At 38.9% G+C, this 22,200-nt stretch overlaps 1 protein-coding gene across 1 annotated transcript in view; it reads right to left on the bottom strand.

Moving 5' to 3' along the window:
• The window catches only part of LOC103258399 (guanine nucleotide-binding protein G(q) subunit alpha), a 300,449-nt gene continuing 278,249 nt past the window's right edge, over positions 1-22,200 (bottom strand). Inside the window, exons 6-7 of the mRNA XM_008056072.2 lie at positions 11,171-11,324; positions 1-5,301 (exon numbers count right to left, since the gene is read on the bottom strand). Coding sequence (XP_008054263.2) covers positions 5,111-5,301; positions 11,171-11,324 — 345 coding nt within the window. The 3' untranslated portion in view covers positions 1-5,110. The remainder of the gene's footprint in view (positions 5,302-11,170; positions 11,325-22,200) is intronic.

Genomic DNA, 22,200 nt, shown 5'->3' on the forward strand with positions numbered 1-22,200 from the left:
TTATGGCCAAAAATACTGTATTTTTAACCAGCAAGATCATTGGGGCATTATTATACAACATTAGGTGTTTTTTGCAAAACTAGTTCCCATCCCCAAACAATAGACAATACATGCATTTGAATGACATTTTAAGAACAGTAAATATGATTCTTTTAAATACTGCAAGTTAAAAATGTTTTCTGACAAAACTCCCTAAATACACAGTTTTAGTAAGGGTTTCCAACATGATGATGGGTGAGGAATCCAGCACGAAGCTGCATTTAGAGAGTTCTTTGAGGAAAAGAAATCCACCAAAAACATGTGTTTCAGTCAAAGTAACCTGAACAAAGTTACACAGTAATTTTCCATCTTTCTTCCCTAAACTTAAAAATATTCTACTGGAGAATACCTTCCTCCCCATTATTTTTTTCTGTCTACCAAAACCTTATATAAAAGTCAGAATTCCTTTATCCAAGTGAGATCCAATTTTACCCAATAGATGTTTTCATAACATGTAAATGGTCATTTACTATTGAACTGGAATCATATGGGGAAATGGAGGACACATGGTAGATAGGGAAGGTAAGGAAGAAATTAATATTTCAGCACCTACTATGTGCTAGGTGTGTATGCATACTTTGAACATATGAATCTAGAGGCGAGAGTATTATTGAAAGAGCGTGGTAGTTGGGAAGACAGCAGGAAATGGTTTGTTATTCTGTGAGAAAAACAAATAACAAGTTTAGACTCTGTTCTAAGTTATCTACTAAACAGCAGGTGTCTGGCTCCAAAAATCTCTAGCTAATCATATACAACTAAGTCATTTCTTTTCCTAATTTGATGGAACCAAAATGAAATCCCAAAGACACAGTTACCAGGACAGATCTGTTAATGCTACATATGCTTAAACGTACAATATTACTACTTTTAATTTTTTGTGTGTCTCTAACCAAAGATATAGTTTTGGAAGAAAATGTTAATGTATACCAAGCACACCTTATTTGTATCAATTGAGATGTTGTCAATGACCAATTAAGTGGTTTTCAACCCTTATTTAATTTTAAGAAGAGCAGCAATATACATTACAATATTTGGGTACACTTTATTTTTATATGGGTTAATATTCTGCTATATTTCATTTCATTCGTTCTTTTTGAGAAACTGAAAACAAAGGGAAATCGAAGGTATCGGAAGGTAATTTGAGGGTCAGTCATTTCCAACCAACATCTGAGTCTTGCAGTATATCTCTTTATGCAGCCCTTTCTTCCCATTTTTATTTTTTTTGCAAATAATAAAGTCATTTTGACCCAAATCCAGCACAAATAGCTTTTCACCAATTCCTAACTTAAGACAACTAAAATTTACAATCATGTGGCAGTATAAATTTTAAAATTACAGTTCGTACACTTTGACAATCAAGATAGTCTGAAGTACAAAAAAGTAAATTGCCCTTTACTAAATTACCTTTTTAAGATAGGCCTGCTAGTTAATCTATCAACCCCCTCCCCCCAAAAAAACAAAAACAAAAAAACAAAACAAGGTTCAGGAGTTCTTCAAATTCCTTTAGTAGATGTCAACTGCTAGTAAACAACATATGCAGGTTCCTAAGATTTTTTTTCCAGTCTATTCATGACATTCAACAGAGCTCTTTATATGGAAATGTTAAAAAACAAAACAAAAAACAAATCCAAAACAAAAACTTCTAGGGGATTTATTTACTTTTGAATGGGGGTGTTATTTCCCTTTGTTTCAGATGAGGCACAAACTTCTGAATTTAAGCTCTGTAAGGCATAGTAGAAACCTCCAATTTACAAATAAGGACTTCTCTGGGGGTTGGAACTGCCGTGTCACGCAAAAAGGGAAAAATCATCTGTAAACTGGTACACTGCAATGTGTTAAGTGAGTCATGAAATGGCTGCTTGCCTTGGTATGCTGAAGAAAGGTCTCTTGTGTTTTTGTTTTTGAATAAGACATGCCCAAGTCACCATAAAACTCGCCACAGGCCTCCATTACCTAAGCATCAACAATAGGAGTCCAGTGGTACACGCTTATAATGCTTGCAATCACAATATAATATAAAGCATGAGTAAACTTTGTTTTTATACAAAACTGAAAAGAAACCCTTCCCGCCCCTAGTCCCTTCAATAAAACCCCAAACAAAGAAACAAAAAAGAAAATCCTTTAGCTTTGATTGACTAGTGTGGATACAATTAGTTTCTATGCATCACTGCTGCTAGGGTGATCAATTTTTTCCTTTCTCAAGAGAAGGGATCTTGTCATGCACCCTAGGATGAACAGTGAAGCCACGAACCTCAATTCTGCATAGCAAATTCCATCCCAATTTCATAAAGACAAATAGAACAATCTTTCCCTGTTTTGCTCGGCTTCTTCGAGCTTTGAGATCAGGTTTAATTGACTACATCTACTATAGCTCTATTAAATAGAATGTCTTGATTCCCTAAAACTGTAACACTTATGATCTTGTGATGAGGTTTTCTCTATACACACTGTAGGCCTTCAAATGTTGTTATTTTTTTATTTATTTTATTTTTTTGCTGCACCAATTTAAGATCGCCCTTTCAGGCAAGCAGTGGTCTCTAGCTGTTAAAACATTTCCTTAGTGGATCACAATAGCTTCTAAAACTGCCTTTCTAGTAAAGGCCATCAGAGAGGTAATACTAAACTGTGCATTTGCCAAAATAAGAATATGAATTGTATAAAAGCTCATATTCCAATCCGAGATCAAATGGCAAAAGTTCTACAAAGTTGGTCTCCATGTTTGTATAAAAGCTCCGACTGATTTTATGTATTTTACTATGAAATTACCTTTGGGTCTTATAATCAGTATACCTCTACTCAGGAATGTGCAAATGATTTTATACAGCACGATGCTAGTACCGCTCTGTATGATAGTAAGGTTTTTTTTTTTCTCTTCTTTTCTAAATGGAAAAAAAAATATCCCTAGTCAGAAATAAACTGACAAATTTACATTCTCCTCTCTTAAAAAAGTAAATAAAATAACATTATTCAAAATGTGAATTAGCTATAAGACATACAATACAATTACATAGATACATATCAATACAGCACATTCAATCTGCCAAAAAATTAATGATTACAAAGCCAGAATGGATGCTGCAATATCAAGAGAGATGTATGTACAATGATTAGAGCATTTGGAATTGCACTACACCTATAGGCAGTCTGTTAATTAAATTACAGGTGCTTTCTGAGCAAGGAACAAAAAAGTAACCTGTGTTGTTTGAGGCTGGGAGAGTCAAGAATAAGAACGTTTCTTTACAGTTTAGTAACTTTGGTGCTCATCTAATAAGCCGTTAATTTTCTCCCTCCCCTTTGTTGTTCCAAAAGAATCATTTCTATAGAAGTTGAGACTAGTGCCAAATACCACTGTAGTCCAAACGAGACCAGCATCATGGCCTAATTCTAACTTCCCAGCAGCTTTAAACAATCATCATTTATTTTCTTAAATCACATTTCAACTCAAGCTGCTTGACAGAAGCTCATCAATATGTGTGGTATGTTTTTTGCATTTGTTGAAAAATTGCACATATAGAATTCCAAACATTTCTCCTAGTAGGTTCAGTTACATAAATACATGTTCGACAGAACACTGAGAGGTGACTTTCGAGTTAAGTCCACAAGTTCAACCTGACCAGTCACCAGTTCAATAAGATCCTGAAGGTGGTAAACTAGCAGTCACTTCAGATTTTGCAAATTAAAGGGTCAGAATAATATTCTCAACCAATGTTCCTGGCAGCCTTACTTAAAGAACATAAAGAGAGACTAAGACTGGCTTCAAATAAAGACATCAGCAGATTTCATGTTAAATCACACAGGTTACTTTTCTACATTGCCGATTTGGACACCCCACATGGAACAAGAACACTAAACAATGTGATCGTAAGGGCAAAGAAAAGAATGGACTGTGAAATCAAATTTACAGTTACCAATTGTTTGGCAATTGGCATTTCTAGTTCATTCTCAGCCAGTCATTTTAGGCTTCACAGTCTTACTCTCTTACATTTTAAGATACTGGCTTTTGTTTTTTAAGTTCTTAGTCATTTTATTTTTACAAAAAGCCAGCTTTGGCAACACATACCCATAACAAAAGTCATTTTAAAAGTGTGGCCCAAACACTAAGGGAAAAAAAAAAAGGAAGAAAAATTTGAACCTAAAAAAAAAAAAAAAAATTAAGAACAACCTATGAAAAGGTTCTGGGTAGCAGCCATTGGGATAATGTAGTGTCTGTTGGCATTGTTTTTTTTTTTTTTTGGCATCTGCAATTCAAAGAGAGGATGATAAAGGGGGGGGAGAAAAGCAAAGAAGGGAGGAAAGACAATGGCACATGGCATTTCAAAAGAAAAGACTCCTGTGTGTCTGTGCCTCTGTCTTGCTGACTTGTGCACATTTCTCCAAGCAATCAAGCTATGGCTGAAGGTAAACATCTAAAAGAAATGACACTTAATCGTCAGATGAGCATCCACTGTCCCAGTCCAAAGTGATACAAGACAATATATCTATTAAAAAAGAAACTCTATGTGTGGATCCAGAGCAATACAGTTAAACCACAGGATTAATACACATAATCCTTCAGCAAAGACTACAAACGGTTAAATTAAGCTGATGTATGATGGCTTAAATCGAATGATGTGTCCTGACTGTATCATTCGAGAGAAAAACTTGACCAAGAATGGAACTAGGACAAAGGCCATTGTAACCTGGGAAAAATCAGGAGGGAGGTATGGATTAGGAAAAAGGAAAATCAGCTTTGTTTTGCTCAATAGGAGAGAGAGAGAGAGAGAGAGAGAGAGAGAGAGAGACTGATCTTTGTGAGTGCATGACTGAAAATTTAAAATACGTTGAGTCACAAGGTTTTGCCTAAAAAAAGAGAGGAAATGTGCTGGGACTGTACTTCAGCATCCTCTGTTTTTCCTCTGAATAGTTTAAATAAAATCATAATATTTACTACAAACTCTGTGGACACACTCACAGAGTCCAGGACGGCAATAAATTAGTATTATGCAAATTGTTTTCCACAGAAATACAGTCCCTCTTGTGTATCTTCAATAGCCCACCAGGGAAGGGAAGGGCGGGTGTCTAGGAGGCACAATTAGACCAGATTGTACTCCTTCAGATTCAACTGGAGTATGGTGTCCTTGACAGCAGCAAAGACAAAGCGGATATTCTCGGTGTCTGTGGCGCACGTGAAGTGGGAGTAGATAATTTTGTCACTATCTGGGTTCAGGTCCACGAACATCTTCAAAATGAATTCTCGGGCTGCCTGGGCATCTCTCTGGGGTCCTGTTGGCCAAAAGACAAGAGGCGTAGTTTGTTAGCTGATCCGCTAATGCATTCATTCATCATAAATTCAATAAATATTTATTGTGTCATTGCTTATGAAGCCTGTATCTGCATTGCAGAATTGATCTGTTATAACTATTTTCCCTACTAAGACCAGTTGCCCTTCCACCCAGTCACCCATCCACCCATCCAGAAAAAAAAGGTGGACAGGTGAAAACAGACAGATGACTTGAAGGCCAAGGCTAAGTTTATTTCTCAGCTTGGAATTCACTCTAATCCCAGGCGTGATAGAGAGCTACCACAGACTATTCAGCAGAGGAGTGGTAGCTTTACTTCTGTTCAGCTGAGTTAATTATGCTGGTTTCAGCAATATAGTGAGTGTGCATACAGACATAGCTGCCTCAGGCTCTCTTGTAACAAAACAGTCCCTCCAAAGACTTGACATTATGGATCATTTACATTCCCCAGACTGAACTCTCTCTTGGAATAAAACCTCTGTTCCTTAAGGCCAAATCCATCTACAGTGATCCTCTGCAGTCTCATATCTACAGACTTCTGGTGTTTCCGAGCATGTTACATTTACGTAGTATTGTTTGTATGTGACGATAAAATAATTGGTTTATATTTTCTGACATTGATTGAGGGGTCTTTTATGTACCAAAAATTGTCCTAGGTGTTTTGAAAATGGACTGTGATGGCTTTATTGGCATAAACTAATAACTTATTTAATACTTTTGCAATGAATTCTTAGATATGTCACTAAAGCACAAGCCATATTTTTCACCAAAGAAAAAATAGAGAAAGTGAACCTCATCAAAATTAGAAACTTTTGTACATCTAAGGACATTGTTAAGAATGTGAAAAGACAACCTATAGAATGAGAGATAATGTTTGCAATCATATATCTGATAAAGAGCTCTTATAAGTCAACAACAAAAAGACAACCCGATTTAAAAATGGGCCAAGGATGTGAAGAGACACTGCTCTAAAGATATACAGATGGCCAATAAGCACATGTAAGTAGTCAACACTGCTAACAATTCAGGAAAATGGGCAAATCAAAACCACAATGAAATAGATACCATGTCACATCTACTAGACTAGCTATAAAAAAGTGGAAAATAACTAGGGTTGGGGAGGATGTGGAGAAACTGGAAACTGGAACCCTTGTATACTATTAGTGGGAATATACAATGGTACCACTGCTGTGGGAAACTGGTGGTTCCTCAAAAAGCTCAACAGAAAATTACCATATGACATAGCAATTCTACTCCAAGGCATATATTCAAAGGAACTGAGACCAAGGGCTTTACCAGTTGTTGCACCAGTTTTTACAGCAGCATTATTCGCAATAGCCCAAAGGTAGAAACAACCTAAGTGACCACCAACAGATGGATGGACACCAAAATGTGGTATATATCTTCAATAGAATAGTTTTCAACCATAACAAAGAATGAAGTTCTTAAAGATGCTGTAGTATGCATGAACCTTGACAACATTATACTAAGTAAAATAAGTTCAACATAACAGAACAAATATTGTATGATTCCATATATATGAGGTACCTACAACAGACAAATTCATAGAGACAGAAAGTAGATTAGAAGTTGCCCGGGAATGGGAGGAGGAAGAAAATGGGGTGGTGGTGTTTAACTGGGGTGGTAAAAATCATTTTGGAAATACTGGTGACAGCTGCACAATATTGTGCATGTAATTAATGCCACAGAATCGCACAATTAAAATGGTTAAAATGGCAAATTTTATGTTTTATCATAATTCTAAAAAATTAATAATGCAAATACGTCAAAAACCACTGAATTGTATACTTTAAATGCGTGAATGATATGGTATGTGAACCATATCTCAATAAAAATGTTCTTAAAACTTACTGAAATAAATCCTGAAAAACGTTAATTGAAAATGTATTATTGTAGCCTGTAATCCCAGCACTTTGGGAGGCTGAGGCGAATGGACTGCCTGAGCCCGTGCGTTCGAGACCCGCCGGGGCAACTTGGCGAGAGCTCGTCTCTGCAATAAATCAAAAATTAGCCAGGCGTGGTAGCATGTGCCTGTAGTTCCGGCTCCTTGGAAGGCTGAGGCGGAAGGATCACCGGAGCCCAGCAGGGCGAGGCTGCAGTGGCTAGAAGAGTGCCACTGCACTCCAGTCTGGGCGACAGAGTGAGACTCTGACTCAAAATATATATATATTATTGTAAATTAGTAACAACCTGAAAATACCATCACCTTTCAAGTATTGAGCACCTATCTTATATTTGTCTATGTGTCATTATATATCTGCATTTCTTCTCATTTTTTCAAGTTAGTTCTACAAGCAAGAAGGAAGTCATACTGCAATTTCTTCCTCCTCTACTTCCTTCCTTTGAGCAAGACCCTCCCAAGATTCACCACTTAGGTTTTTTCCTACCGATATTCTTATCTACTGGCTGGGATAAATAAATCTTTGAGAACTCTACTCAGGGCCTGACCACAATTTCTGATGAACTGCATCCTGAGTTTCAGACACCAATTCTTTTCAAACTAACCCTTTTATAAATTGAGGATTACTCCTATGAGCTTATCTCTAACAAAGCCAGAAATTGGGAGGAAAGATTTATGAAAACAAATGGATTATCCTTAACTGTACAATTAAAAAAAAAAGTAATGCTTGAATTTTTGACTTAGGTGTACAGAATTGAAATTTTTTGTAAATGACTAAGAAGGCTAGCATCGTATTTACATAAAAAGTACAACTTAAAATAATATGTTTTAATATGTAAAAACATATACAAGCAAGTCTATATATTATACATACACACGCACACACATATATAATTATTTAATGTTTCATCTTTTCAATGTACTGTTATTAATTCACTAATTCCAGGGCAGTCACAGAAATACTTTAAACCAGAAACCAATAGATTGTTAGAGCTGGAGAAGCTTCTCATTTTCATAAAAGAACATTGTATTTCTGGCTTGTAAATGAACTTTTATATTATTTTGTACTTACCCTATTTGGGAAAGAAGGGACTATACCTTTTTTCTTTACCCTAAAGAATATCAGAACTAGATCCAAGTTCCCTGAAGTGTACTTGAAGGGTGTTATGTTTTTAAGCATAAATTATGTTATTTGAATAAACATAAACTAAAGAAATCATTATAGCCATCATAGCAGAAGCAGAATTCCACAGTCTCTATGTACAATTTTGCAATTCAAGTCCATGAGGAAATGGTAATTTCCCTTCCTGAAGAGAAATACAGAAATGGCATTCATTATGATTAAGACCTTGTAAGTACAGAAATGTGAAGTGTGAAATTTATAATACTATAAACATGTTTATTCCAAAAATTTCATTGCAGAGTGGGCCTACATTTTTTTCAGTCTGTTCATCTTACAAGGGCTTGGAGTGTCAGGAAATAACAGCTGTGCTGGCTTTGTGAATAACAAAATCAGAGCCTTTTTTCTTTATCCATGGCCAAGTTTCCTATGTGCATTATGTGTATACTGGAGGAAGGACACAGTAAAAAACAAAACCAAACCAAAAAACCTTCAGCTTTCAAAGCATTCACAGTGTGCACATTAGAAGGAAAATGCTCTGAGTGATAGGAAACCTGGGAAAGTTATTGGAGAAAGAAGACATGTAAAGAGATTAGGAAAATGTTGCAGGGAGAATAAAACAGCACTGAAAACACCCACTTCAGAAATAAGTGTTTTACTGAAGAAAAATCGACGATTGTGCCTATGTGGCTGAGTCTGCTGCAACTGAGAAACTTGAGTCAAAGTCTTTGAGAGGGCCAGCCCTGTGGGCACTGTGCTCCCTCAGTCCTGTGGGGTGACCCACAAGGCAGAGTGAGGTGTGCAGTGCTGTGTACGGTGCCGGCATCTACCATTTGCTGATTCAGAATCTCTCCTGCATATGTGAGGCAGACAAGTGTGTTTAGGTCTCAGCCACATGCCTCATGCCCATCTCACTCAGATAGATCTTGTGTGTAAAGAATGAGACTATTGTGGGAAAACAAGTTATCTATACATACAGTCATTTCTTTCCATAGTTTCCTCAGGAACACTGAGGAATACAGTCTCAGGCACTTATGACTTGTTTCCAGGCTAGTGGCAAATTAAAAGGAATGAAAGAGAAAACACTGTTTATGCCAAAAAAGTATTTGTTTTTAAAAGCACATAGCAATGCAAAAAAGAAAATGTACTTGGAGAGAAGATGTGAACACGCTAACAAAAAAAGGGTACTATTTCTTATATCTGATAATATCTCCAAACATTTATATTTTCAATTCACCAATGCGGCATCATCTTGTACGTATCTGAGAAAGGAACTTCATCTAATTAAATATTTCCCTTCCATGAGCCAGCAAAGCACCAAACGCATGTAGGATAACAAGATGATTAAAACTCCATCCCTGGTGTGTTTGTATCTTCACAGAAAGCTATGAAGCAAAACTGAATGTAAATTTTTTAACTAGTTACCTCTCTGAGGAAGCTTTTATAAGTACAAAAATACTGTTGAATTGGTATCTATCCTGGATATCATGTGTAGAAGTGTAATTCTTAAAACTGTCTATTCTCTTGTTGTTAATATACCTCTGTAACAGGTACTGAGCCACGTTTGACTCCATTCAATTCTTTTTCCCTCAGGAAAAAACTGAGTAGTTACATAAATTTGTCTAAGGTAGCACAGCCAGTGAGTGGCAGAGTTGGAACTTTGAGACATTCAAAACTTGTGCTACTATCTAGACCAAGGCTTGGCAAACTTCCTCCGTAAAGCGTCAGAGAGTAAATATTTAGGTTTTGCAAACTATTTTATCTCTGTTACAACTACCCAATTCTGCTATTCTAGCATGAAGCTAGTCATTGACAGTGCATAAATAAATAGGTGGGGCTATAGCTCAATAAAACTTTATGTATAAAAACAAGCAGTAGGCCACAGTTTGCTCCCCCAATCTAGACTCAAGTTTGTATGAGGATGGGGAGATATATGTTTATCCTGCCACATAAGCTCTTATAGAGCAGTAGTTGTGGTTCTTTTCATCTGTTTTACAGTGGCAGCATTTTGTTACCAATCAATCAATAAGTGTTTCTCAGAATGGGTTGAGTGTCTAGTTATTCAGGATTTCACAGTCTAGTTGAGGAGGGCAAGATCTGTTTCTAAGAACAAAGTAAATAATGCAAAGCCATATGAATACTGAAGTGGGTGCTACAAATTCGAAGTGCTGCACAAAGAACTTCAAGGATAGTTACCGTCACCAAGAATTGTAGGACTTCATTGGATCATGAAGTTCCAAAAAAAGTAAATATTTCCTGAATATTCATATGAGTAAGGTATCAGATTAAATACACACACGCTACCTATTATAGAGTGTATAGAACAATCCTATGAGTTTGGCCCTACGGCCCAGAAAAATCAAGTGACTTGATGATGGCTTTACAAATCAAGTGACTTGATGATGGGGAGATCGACTTCAGAGATTGGCCCTTGACTACAAAACTGCGTTCTCTCCCCAGAGAGAGGCAGAGGTGAACTGTAACCAAACAAAAGGGAAAGAAAGAGGGAAGTATAATAGTTGATATACAATTGGTCAAAATTACCAGATTGTTCCTTTCTCTGATCTGATTACTTCAAAACAGATGAGAAGTTGTTTTCTTTTTCTACGACTTTCAGAATTACTAAGGAATGAAATGCTTTGTGTCATTAAAAGGCAGGACAAACAATACTCTGTATTTTGTTAATCACAACACGCAGGCTTCGCAGGGCAACCACAGCAATAGTGCATGGTCGTGTGTTCAATCTTGCGTTGGTGTCTGGAGGCAAAACCTGTCCCCAGCTACTGGGATGTGTGATGAGTGCTGACTTACCATCATATTCTGGGAAGTAGTCAACTAGATGGGAATACATAATCTTCTCCTCTAGAAGGTCTTTCTTGTTTAAGAACAGAATAACCGAGGAGTTCTGGAACCAGGGATATGTGATAATTGTTCTAAACAGTGCTTTGCTTTCCTCCATCCGGTTCTGGAAAAAAGACATCAGAAAAACAAGGAGTGAATTACGTGATTACTCAACAGGTGACTTGTGTTTAATTCATAAATCCAACCCATCTTTTGTATGCATCCAGTTTTTGTAGCCTTGGCTTGGGTTTGTCAGGATTTATATGCAAATGATTCATGCCACATATTGGTTGTTTTCATTATGCAAACTTCTCAGGCTGACAAGCAGAAAAGAAGAAGAAGAAGAAATATCTGCTGAAATAACTTATAGTTGAGAGGGCAAATAATCAAAAGCCTTGAGAATCATGTTGTGTCTGGCACAGTCATAAATCTCCACCAAAAATTATTCATTCATGACCAAATACTTAAGATCTGAACTAAGAAATGAAATATCAGGCTCCATTTTGCATTTCCAAAACTATATTTATTTAGGTCCTCACAATTAACTCTATTTTAAGCAATCAAAACAGTTACTAAATTCTTTGCCCAAGTCATATCTGTATTTGTAGAATTATAACTACTTACTACATATATAGATTCCTTTATAAATGCATGGAAAAAAGTTTTTAAGACCACATACTTCCTGGTCATGAGTACATACTTTCTATGTTTCACTATAATATTCACATAAAATTGTGTAGATACACATAGTAATTACCTGGGAATAAAAAAATGTAGTATTTCTCACTTTCAGCATTTGTGAATAGCGTTCTCATCACCTGAAGCTATACTTTCAAGTCTACCTTGGTTAACAGAAACCGTACTGAATTCTCAAGGAAATCTGTTAGCTTGCTACCAGAAATGAAGATGCTATTCGAGGCTATTCCTGAGTCAAATCATTCCTCTTAAAAAAGTATGTATTGGTCTTTTGAGATGGCCTATAGCTTTTTCCGTGTCCCCTACCAGTTCTTTCTCCAAAGACACACCTCTCTAAATCATTCCAAACACCCTTGGGCCACAGATAAAGGCAGCAGACCTGGGGAATTCTCCTTTCCCTGAGGACTCAAAAGTCACGGCATATCAACACACTTTGTCCTGGACACACTCTCCAACCTCCTTAACTTAGTTCTATGTGTTACAGTTGAGTTTGGAGTTTGTTACAGCTGAGTTTGCCTGGGAACACTGCTAAGGGGAAGCGTGATGGTTGAGGCCAGATCATCCTGTTTCCCTGCCATGCGGTCTGGGCTCTGATTCAGGCCCAAGTCACTTGGGCCTTCTCTCCCCTTGCTTCTCATAATCGCTTTAGCCAAGCACCTCAACTGGGTCTATTAACTCCAGGGCTTTTGCTGGGAACCGGAATAGAGAACCTTACTTTCGTGAAGAGCATGGGAGGGGAATTATGTAGCCTCAAGAGCTTCTAGCAGCCATCTTGAAACAGTAAAAAAGAAACCAAGTCCTGTTTACCTGGCTCTAGCCATAGCTGAACTTAGTCATCATGCCTCTGAATTTTTTAGTAACATCAGTCAATAGTACCTTTTATTTTTAAAGTTAGTTTGAACTCTGTTTTTGGTTTTTTTTTTTTTGAGTTGGAGTCTCACTCTGTCGCCCAGGCTGAAGTGCGGTGGCATGCTCACGGCCACCCTAGCATAGACCTACTGAGCTCAGGTGATCTTTCCACCTCAGCCTTCCAAGTAGCTGGAACTACAGGCGAGTGCAACCACAACTGGCTAACTTTTTGATTTACTATAGAGATGAGGTCTCGCCAAGTTGCCCAGGCTGTTCTTGAACCCATGGACTCCGGCAATCCCCTCACCTCAGCCTCCCAAAGTGCTGGGATTACAGGCTTGAGCCACCGCGCCCAGCTCTGTTTTTTTTTTTTTTAAGTTACATAAAATACTTCTAGTTGAAATACCTGGATATATGCTCCCTCCAAACTTAAAAGAAAGTTAATGATATCTGAGTGATGACCACCATTAAGATTGGGGTTTCAAGCTGTGAACACATTTTGCAAAGATTTTGCCATCCTCCTGTAGAAGGCTCCCTGAGTTTCACAGTGCAGAGTTACAATGGTCACGTATGCACCTTTACATAGCCCTTGACTGCTGTTCTTCAAACCTCTAGGAAACTCAGCTCGCTAAGAACAATTGTCTAGAACCTAAATATGGTCTTGCTCTTTTCTTCTGTAAAGTGTGCCAGTTCAAATAAAGTTGAAAAGGCATACTTTTCCAAAGCAGATCTTGACCAAATCAGGTACAGCCCATTGTCCCCTATCCCTTCACCCTGTTAATTTTGTGCCTACAATGGCTTAGATAATTAATACTGATGAAACATGGGCTGATATGAGAGCACTTCATGGCTCACGGGATAGTTTATGTCACTGCATACATCTCTTTTATATAAATGACACACACAGGCCTTAAAAATCTCTTTACTATCTAAATGCCTTTTATTGGTTATCATAGATGGTGGTAGATTTTAAGCCCTGGAAATAATATTCACTGAGAAAGGATACCTAGCAGCTTGAGATTTTATAGGCTGAGCATTTAAAGATTGAAGAAAAACAAAGACTCTAATAAGAACTTGAATAATTTTTAACACATTTTAAAGAAGGTCAAATAGATAGTGACAGCCCTGATTAGAGAGTTAACATTTCCCCGCTTGTTTGTAGCTAGAAAAATTTTATTTTTATTTATTATTTTTTAATCAATATTTTTTATTATGATATTGTGGGGTACAGTTAAGGGTTAGGTATACAGATATGCTTCGTTCATACACCCTTGTTGATAAGAGGTGTCTCCCCATAGAAAAATTTTAGAAAGTCATACTGAGTTGTACTGTGGTCTTGGAAGAAGCACTATCTAAAGAGGGGGTACGCACACCTTGGCATCAACTGGTGAGTCTCCATTAGAAGACTTCTTTAGTCTTATATTTCGTATCATATTTAGTATTCTCCAGTAGGGGCGTGATGAGCTCCCAGGGGAAGGGGTCCTCATTGGGTTTTTGGCTGGAATCCTTCAAAGGGAAGTGGCTGGAGCTTGGGCAGAGACAGGGAAAGTGGGCCTGACTTTGCATTGTTACAGAGGGTGTGTCAGGTTTCCCTAATTACCAGATTCAAGGCTGGACTGGAGCCCCTAGTCTCCAGATTGAATCTGCTAGGAAGGGGCCTTGTACCAGCCCGCAGGACAGAGGCTAGGAGCATGACTGAGGCCCTCACTCTGTTCCAGAGACTACTGGCCTAAGAAGTTGTCCCTCTGTGCCGCTGCACTCAGGGCCAGTCTAGAAGCAGGTCCCCTGAAGCTTTATCCATGTATGTTTTGGGGCGGGCTCTAGAATATTTCCCCATTCTCCGTGTGACTGGTGGACTGGAGCTTGAGTTCCTAGCTCAGGGGAAAGCTAGAGAGCAAAAGTGGGCGGCTGACTAGAAGATGAGCACCACTGGGACTTCCACCGACCTACCACACTAAATCCTTGAGGGGGCCCCAGGAATCTGTGTCTTAACCAGCCCACCTAGTGATTTTGATGTACCTCAACTTTGTGAAGCACTACTGAAGATGAGCTTCTCCTACGTTCATCTCATCACCAATCATGTGAGGGTCTTGTTAAAACAAGGCTTCTGCTTCAGCACAGGGCAGAGCTTGAGGGTTTGCACTTCTAATAAGATCCGAGTCATAGGCCACACTTTGAGTTAGAAGGTACAGAAAGCTTGCCCAGCAAGGGACCACCAAGAAGAGGGCAACACTCCATCCCACTGTCGTGATAAGTGCACATTGACACATATAGCTGAGTGTCTGATTCTTGCACTAAATATCTAACTGTGCAGGCTTCATTCTTTTTGCTTTTCTAATTAAGGTGAGTTAACATTCTTACTTTATGCTGTATGATTTGTTTTTTACTCCATAGTGAAAATTCCTTATGCCTTCTTCTTCCCTCATGGGAGAATAGGTCCAAACCAACATGCTCTGTATCAAAGCCCTTGACTAAATTCTAAATGGACTAAATGAGATTTTCACGATGACTCACAAGGTAGGGGGACGTGCAGCACGTGAGCCATAATCCACTTTGCTCAGTAAAAACTGAAATCTAAGAGGGAACAGCATGTCTCAGGGGACTTTGCAGCACTTGCTTTTCAGTAATTTGCCAGGGCATGAGGTTTCAAGGAGGATCAATATACAAGCCATAGGTGTGACCCACGATAAAAAACAAGGAGGTTTTGTTTATTCCTAAAGAGGCTTAAAAGTAGTCAGGAGTGATGCTAATCATACCCTTTCTTTCTTGGGATTTTAACCAGTTGGGAAATGTACAAAGAGGATACTAGTAAAGGTTTTATTATTCCAAACACAGGGCTCCTTGTTGACCGGCTGGACTTGGTCTATGCATGAGGCCCAAGGAGCTTCCAATTCTTAGTCATCCCTGTCTGCCCAACTTCGCTCTCGAACTGGAAGCAATCATCTCTCCCAATGAAGAATAGCCCTAATGCAGCTGAAAAAGCTGGAAAAGAAAGAGCAGAGAGGGCAAGACCAAAGAGGCCACAGAGAGAGAAACCACAGTGGCGTGGTTGCTCTCTGCACAGTCACCTGTCTCAGATACATATGGCCAGGAAAATGTCACCGACTCACCCAGACCACACTGACAGGCAAGTCATTCCTCCCCTGGGTTAGAACCAGTGAAGGGGTAGAGCACTAAACTGGGAAGCATTCACTCTAATCCCTGGCCCTGGAGAGGGACTGGTGTTGTGGTAGAGGGCTGGGAGAGGAGGAAGACAGGGTTGCTGCTCCCTGCCTTTGAGCAAGATGGTGTTACCCATGAGTGTCCTCCCTCAAACAGTCATTGGAGAAAGCCCTGTTCAAGCCACTGGCGAGGGGTTTTATGCCTTTAATCTTGAACATCCCAAATCAGTTCTCAAGAGCTCCAATCTCCAGAAAAGACTGCCTTTTAAAGCATTCTGCTAACACATGACTGACTACCTGCCTACAGGGTGAAGCCCCACGTTCCAGCCTGGCATTCACAGTTTAGCACCATCTTCCATCTGAGCCCCTACCTAAATGCTCTCTTCTCTGGACACACTCCATGTCACCACTGCCACACAAGTGTGACTACACTTTCCTGGGCTGTGGCCTGCAATGCTTTCAAGATCAGGGGCAAACTGACTTCCCCAAGTAATCCTTCCCAGAGCCCCCAGGGGCTTACTCCTTCCCTCCATCCCCAGAACACGTTGTCCTATCCCTAGTCTGCCCCCCATTCAGTGGACGTATCCTGAGAGTTTGTGGGGGCTGGGCATGAGTACGTTGCACGCATAATCCCTGTCCTGAGAGACTGAAGGCAGGTAAGGCATAATTATAGGCCCACGTGGTGAACTCCAACAGTGATAAAAAGAGGAAGCGGGGGTCACACAGGGAGGAAAGGTTTGACTGGAGAGCAGGTCAGGGAAGGCTTAGAAGCAAAGGTAGTTTTTAAACTGAATCTTGAAAGATGAATGAGAGATTACAAAGGGAAAAGGAGAATAAAAACAAAGGAAAGGAGATTTTAAGCCCATCCCTTCCAAGGGATATGTGAAAATCCTGAATAAGATGGCTCACCAGGTTTTCTGATCTCTGTAACTTGTGTATTAAATAAGAAAATTTCTCCATTTCCACATTTGCATCTTATGATGTGGTCAGAGATGACACAAACATGCTTAAGTTCCATTAAAAACACATGTGTCCAGCCTCTGTTGTTCCTAAAATAAACTGCTGGATATACAGTGCCTTTGTACTTCTAATGCTAAGATGTAGGAAAAGTCCACCAGGAAGCCCCACTGGATAACTCAGGCGTGCAAACTAAACTGAAACGCAATGATTTCCCTGGAAGTAAGAGGCTACTGCCTTCCTTTGGTTCACATGTAAGCATCTTCTGATCAAGGAAAAGGCCAGATCCAATGAACATGGCCAAAGACCCAAATGGAGGCTGGTTTTCTTCAGGCTACTGCCTAGCACAAATTTCTGCAAGAAAAATTACCAGTGGGCCTAAAGGGATAATATTTCATTTCTACACACATTGCATCCCTGCTGCCATTGAGAGCTAATGTTTGCTCAGTAGGCTGTCTTTCCTTATACCTCTTTGCCAAGTTGTTGCTTCCCTCTGCCAAAAGTCAGCATTAAACTAGAGATCTGAACATTCATTTTGATAACTCTGTAACTCCTCATTATCTTGCCAATAAGTACATGTTCTTCTCACAAAACTCATTTATTTTCTTAGCAAAGAAAAATGTACACTAAAATTCTTTATTATTTTACCTGATACAAGTCACCCACCAGTCTGCCTCTCCCTGGTAGTATTCCCCCCCATCAATGCTTTGATAATTCACAATGAATTACATTCCTATAAGATCTGCAATGTAGCCCTGAAATGCAAAACTAGACACTTAAGAAATAAGCACACAAAAGGTCAAATCACCTCACCAATAGTCATCTATTAGGGTGTCCTCAGCTGACCTGAGGTAAGATGGACCCCAGAGAAACTGGGATGAAACTTTTCAGGGTCCAGATGTTCTTCAGTCTCAAAGAGACACAGAAGTCTTGAGTGATCCACAGACTCACCCATGAATACCAGAAGCCAGTAAGGTGTCTATGATTCTGTCCTCATACTTTCTGAGTTCATAGTTCTGTGATTCTCTGTCCCCCAAGCAAAAACAGAAAGCAAGAGCCACACACTCTACTTAAATTAGTGAAGTCCAGATACAAATGTATAGAGTGAATACACAAGCATGTCTGTGGGGTCAGTTGCTCAGTGGAAAGGAAAAACACACAGTGTACAATGCCTTATAATATTTTTTAACCCAGATCTTCAAAGTTACAGGTTAAAACGTCATCTGCTGGCCATATACTCCCAATTTTAATGCCTAGTAGCTCACAGGGTTTTCTCCCATATGCTGCTGCATGTGATGCAAAATGCCTATACCAGGTACCATTTTTTATCAGCATCATTTCTGCTTAGGAAATCGACAAGGACACTCAGAATACAGGGCTTTTATACCTTTTTATACTTTAAACTTTTAATTGTTACAACAACCTTCCCTATTTCTTCTCAGACATAACTCACTAAAGAACACTTTCTAGATGATTTTATTAAAGATCATTATTTTTAAAAAGCAAGACCAGTTGATTTACTTTCTATGTAATGGCCCATGATAATGTAAAATCTGAATCAAAGTTATCATTTGTAGCTTACCAAACACTGAAAGATATGAGCATGCTCTCTCAGGTATTTATTTCATTCATCTAAGTCTGTTGGGTGAATAAATACAACAACCCAAAAGACACAGAACTCCAAAGCTGTATACAATGTGCAGGCCTGTCTTCTTACTTGGGCAAAAGTCTGCTGTATTTGACTTTGTATCTCTAGCAGGATCACATTGTATGTGTCTTATCTGATGTCAACACTATGAGAATTCAAAACACATTTTGTGCCAAACTCCTGTTGGTGGGAAGGGGGGAGGGGATGAGGAAAAAAGTCCAGGAGTTCACATGAATCTGCTCTCTGAAAATGTACTGCAGCTGATCTGGCAAGGAGGGGTTGCTGACATGGCAGCGTGGCACAGTGGTGACGGACCAGGGCTGCGAGCCAGGGACCTCAGCTGGAAACATGGCTCTGCTTCAAATACCCATTGTGACCTTGGGCAAGTGGTTGAACCTCTCTGAGCCTCTGCCTCTTCATGTATCTCCCAAGGTTTGTGAGGGCAGATGAGATCATGCATGCAAAGCACTTAGCTACGGCCTGAGCACAACGTAGCCTACATCACTAATGGCAAAACTGCTGTGTCAGAACCTCCCACTGAGGCAATTTGCTTCCCTCAAATCTCTGGCCAAACTGTAAACCCAGTGAAATCTTTCCATTTCCTGGAATTATACACAGATGAGTTATCCATGGTATCGAATCCATACACATCTGATGGATAAGAAACTTGAAAACCACCCAGGTTTCTGCCAATTCCCCTCACACTGAGAATGTTACTTCCTAAGCTATCCACATGTTAAAGCGGAGTATCTTCAACATCTAAAGATGTTTGATACTCTCAACCCCAGAGCAAACCAGGGAAACAGCAAATTCAAAATAGAGATAGAACAGGTAGAGTGAGAAATAATTCAAGATGGCTTCCTAGCCATCATACTTCCGCTATCCAAATCAGACAACAGGGATGGAAATGATAAGGACACCAAACTCAACTGGATAGACATGATTTCCTTGATAATTTTCTTAGTCTTTGCAAATCTTTGCAAGCGATTATTTGCAATCAAATTTGGCATAGTCTCTAGGCTTGAAGACAGCTCCTGAAGGTTTTAATATTTAGTTTCCGCATATGTATCAATGTATGCTACCTGCACAGGATGTTTGGAGAAGAAAAGAAATAGAACATATTTGCCTATTACCTTCAGGTCTAAGATTTCTATGCAATGAGATGAGGCCAGAGGTGAGGCCCTTGTAAAGTAAGCGGGTGCAAACCAGAGTGTGTTGTAGGAGGAGGGAAAGAGGAATTGGAAAGAGACTGGAGGAAGGATCAGGAGGCACAAAGGTGAGCAGAGTCAGAACATAACTACAGGAAACAGAACAAGTGTGCAGTCCTGTGTGAATGTGGAAGCACACAATCCTAGAACTTAGAGAGATGGAACTAACAGAGATGAATGGATTAATATTTTCTAGTATTTCAGTTAAGCAACCAACTGCCTCCTTTCAAAGTCTCTCTTAGAGTACATCGATCTTTCTACTTAGCAATTACCCCGTGTGTGCCATATTCTTTATATTTGATGCATACATGCCAGTGATCCAAAGTCTATCCTTCACTTACATATACAAATTCCTTTCCTTTACTCATAACACTCCTGACTCACTGAGCTAGGAGTCAGATGTTTAACATTTTGTGTATTTAGAACCCTACCTTTTCAATTCATGAACTTTTCCTCCTCCTTCCTGTATTCCATCCGCACCCATCATCTCAGGGCAGTGCAATCAGCAGCCCAAGAGTGACCACCACCTCTTTGCTCTCTGATGTGATGCCTGATGGTCAAAGTAACTGCTTCCACTGCCTTTTAAAAATTGCTGTGTGTGCAGTCATCATCATTGTAACTCTTCTCCCTCCACTAAGTATCTAGGAGTCAGCTAATTGCCTTGGCTGTTGCAGTGGGCATTCCTTTCAGCCTGAATCTCACGATGACCAGTACTTCCCATTTTCTAAATGTGTCTATGTTGAGGGCTATAATTTGTTTTCCATGAACTAATGGAAATGGCATATATTTTTTGCATAAGTAAGATATGGATTTACCTTCAGACTTTAGTCAGAACAACAACTTATTCAGCATTGCAACCTATTCCAACTCCTTGGGTTATGACCCTGTTACTGTAAAACAATATTTCAAGCAACACAATCAAGTGAACTTAGAATGTTGCACTAAGCCAGTCATCAAACGAACCAAGGAAACAACTACATAGACCTACAGTATGCAGCTACTTGAATGGATGAACTCTAATTTTGAACCTCAATGGACCCATCAGAACTATGTCAAGAGTGTAAAGGTACAACTTGGCTGAACAAACATCTGTTCCCACTGCATCCTAAGTCATATGCTTGTATAAACAACTCATCTGCTATTTGTATCTCTTTGCTAGATTTAGCCAGAACAACGGACACAAATGAACTTAACACAGAAAACAAAGAGGGAAATACAGATTATTCCCAGACACTAGTAGACACTAGTGATTCTCTTTTCCTTCAGCATCACTGGTGAGGCACAGTGAGCACTTAATGTTGGCTCCAGGGCACAATTCAGGGCCAAGACTCCAAGACCTTTTTGTGTAGAACTGTGAAGAACAGTAAACAGAGGAGATGGTGGTGTGGCAATTTTAAATTTAATGTAAATGCACTGTCAGTTTTAATTCAACTTGTAATATGTAGACTGTTATTTGCATGTATACACAGTTGTGTGCAAACTCCTCAAAGAGTGAATGCCAATTCAATGGGGCCCCATTCCCTAAGAACCTGAGTTTCTAAAATTCTGATCTGACCTGAATGTTAACACCAGCAAAAATAAAACAAATACAGAAAACTCAACTGTGGAGAATGAAATGAATAAAATTTAATTGGCTTTTCCCAAGCTATACTTGTATTTATTTCAACATTTAAAAAATTACTTAAAGTTCAATAATTTCTTTTCCACCATAAAATTAATATGCGGTCATGACAGTAAATTTAAAAAGAAAGAGTATTCATGAGAAAAAAGTTCTCATGGTTGAATTGCCCACATACAACTACTGTTTCTTATTATTTTTTATTTTATTCCAGTCTTTCAACTACTCTTAATTTTGGGGGCTATTTTATATCAGTGTTATCTAAAAAAACCTTCTGAGATAATTAAAAACCATTTTTGTACCTGAGTTGTCTAATTTGAAAGCGACTAGCTACATGTGGTTACTGAGCACTAAAAATGTGGCTAATACAACTGAAAAAATAACTTTTAAATTTTATTTAACTTCAACTAGCTTAAATTAAAATGTAAATCCTTATAGCCAGGCCTGGTGACTCACACCTATAATCCCAGCACTTTGAAAGGCTGAGGCAAGAGGACTGCTTGAGCCCAGGAGTTTGAGAGCAGTCTGGGCAACAGGAGGCCGCATCTGTACAAAATAATAATAAAAAAAAAAAATTAGCCAGGTGTGGTGGCAGATGCCTGTAGTCCCAGATACTAGGGAGGCTGAGGATCACCTTGAGCCCAGGAAGTCAAGGCTGCAGTAAGCTGTGAACATGACACTGTACTCCAGCCTGAGAACAGTAGTATCTTCACAAAAAAATTGCTTTTTAAATATAGTTACAAAGGGCCTGCAACTACTATATTAGTACAGTTTTAAAGGGCTATGAAATTTTATATCCTGTATTTTGTTTCCAATATTACATTCCAAGCACGTTCCCATTTTAAAATTCATAAATATTTAAA

The sequence above is a fragment of the Carlito syrichta genome, unplaced genomic scaffold (assembly GCF_000164805.1).
Source record: "Carlito syrichta isolate Samal-C Ts95f unplaced genomic scaffold, Tarsius_syrichta-2.0.1 Scaffold302089, whole genome shotgun sequence".
Lineage (NCBI taxonomy): Eukaryota > Metazoa > Chordata > Mammalia > Primates > Tarsiidae > Carlito > Carlito syrichta.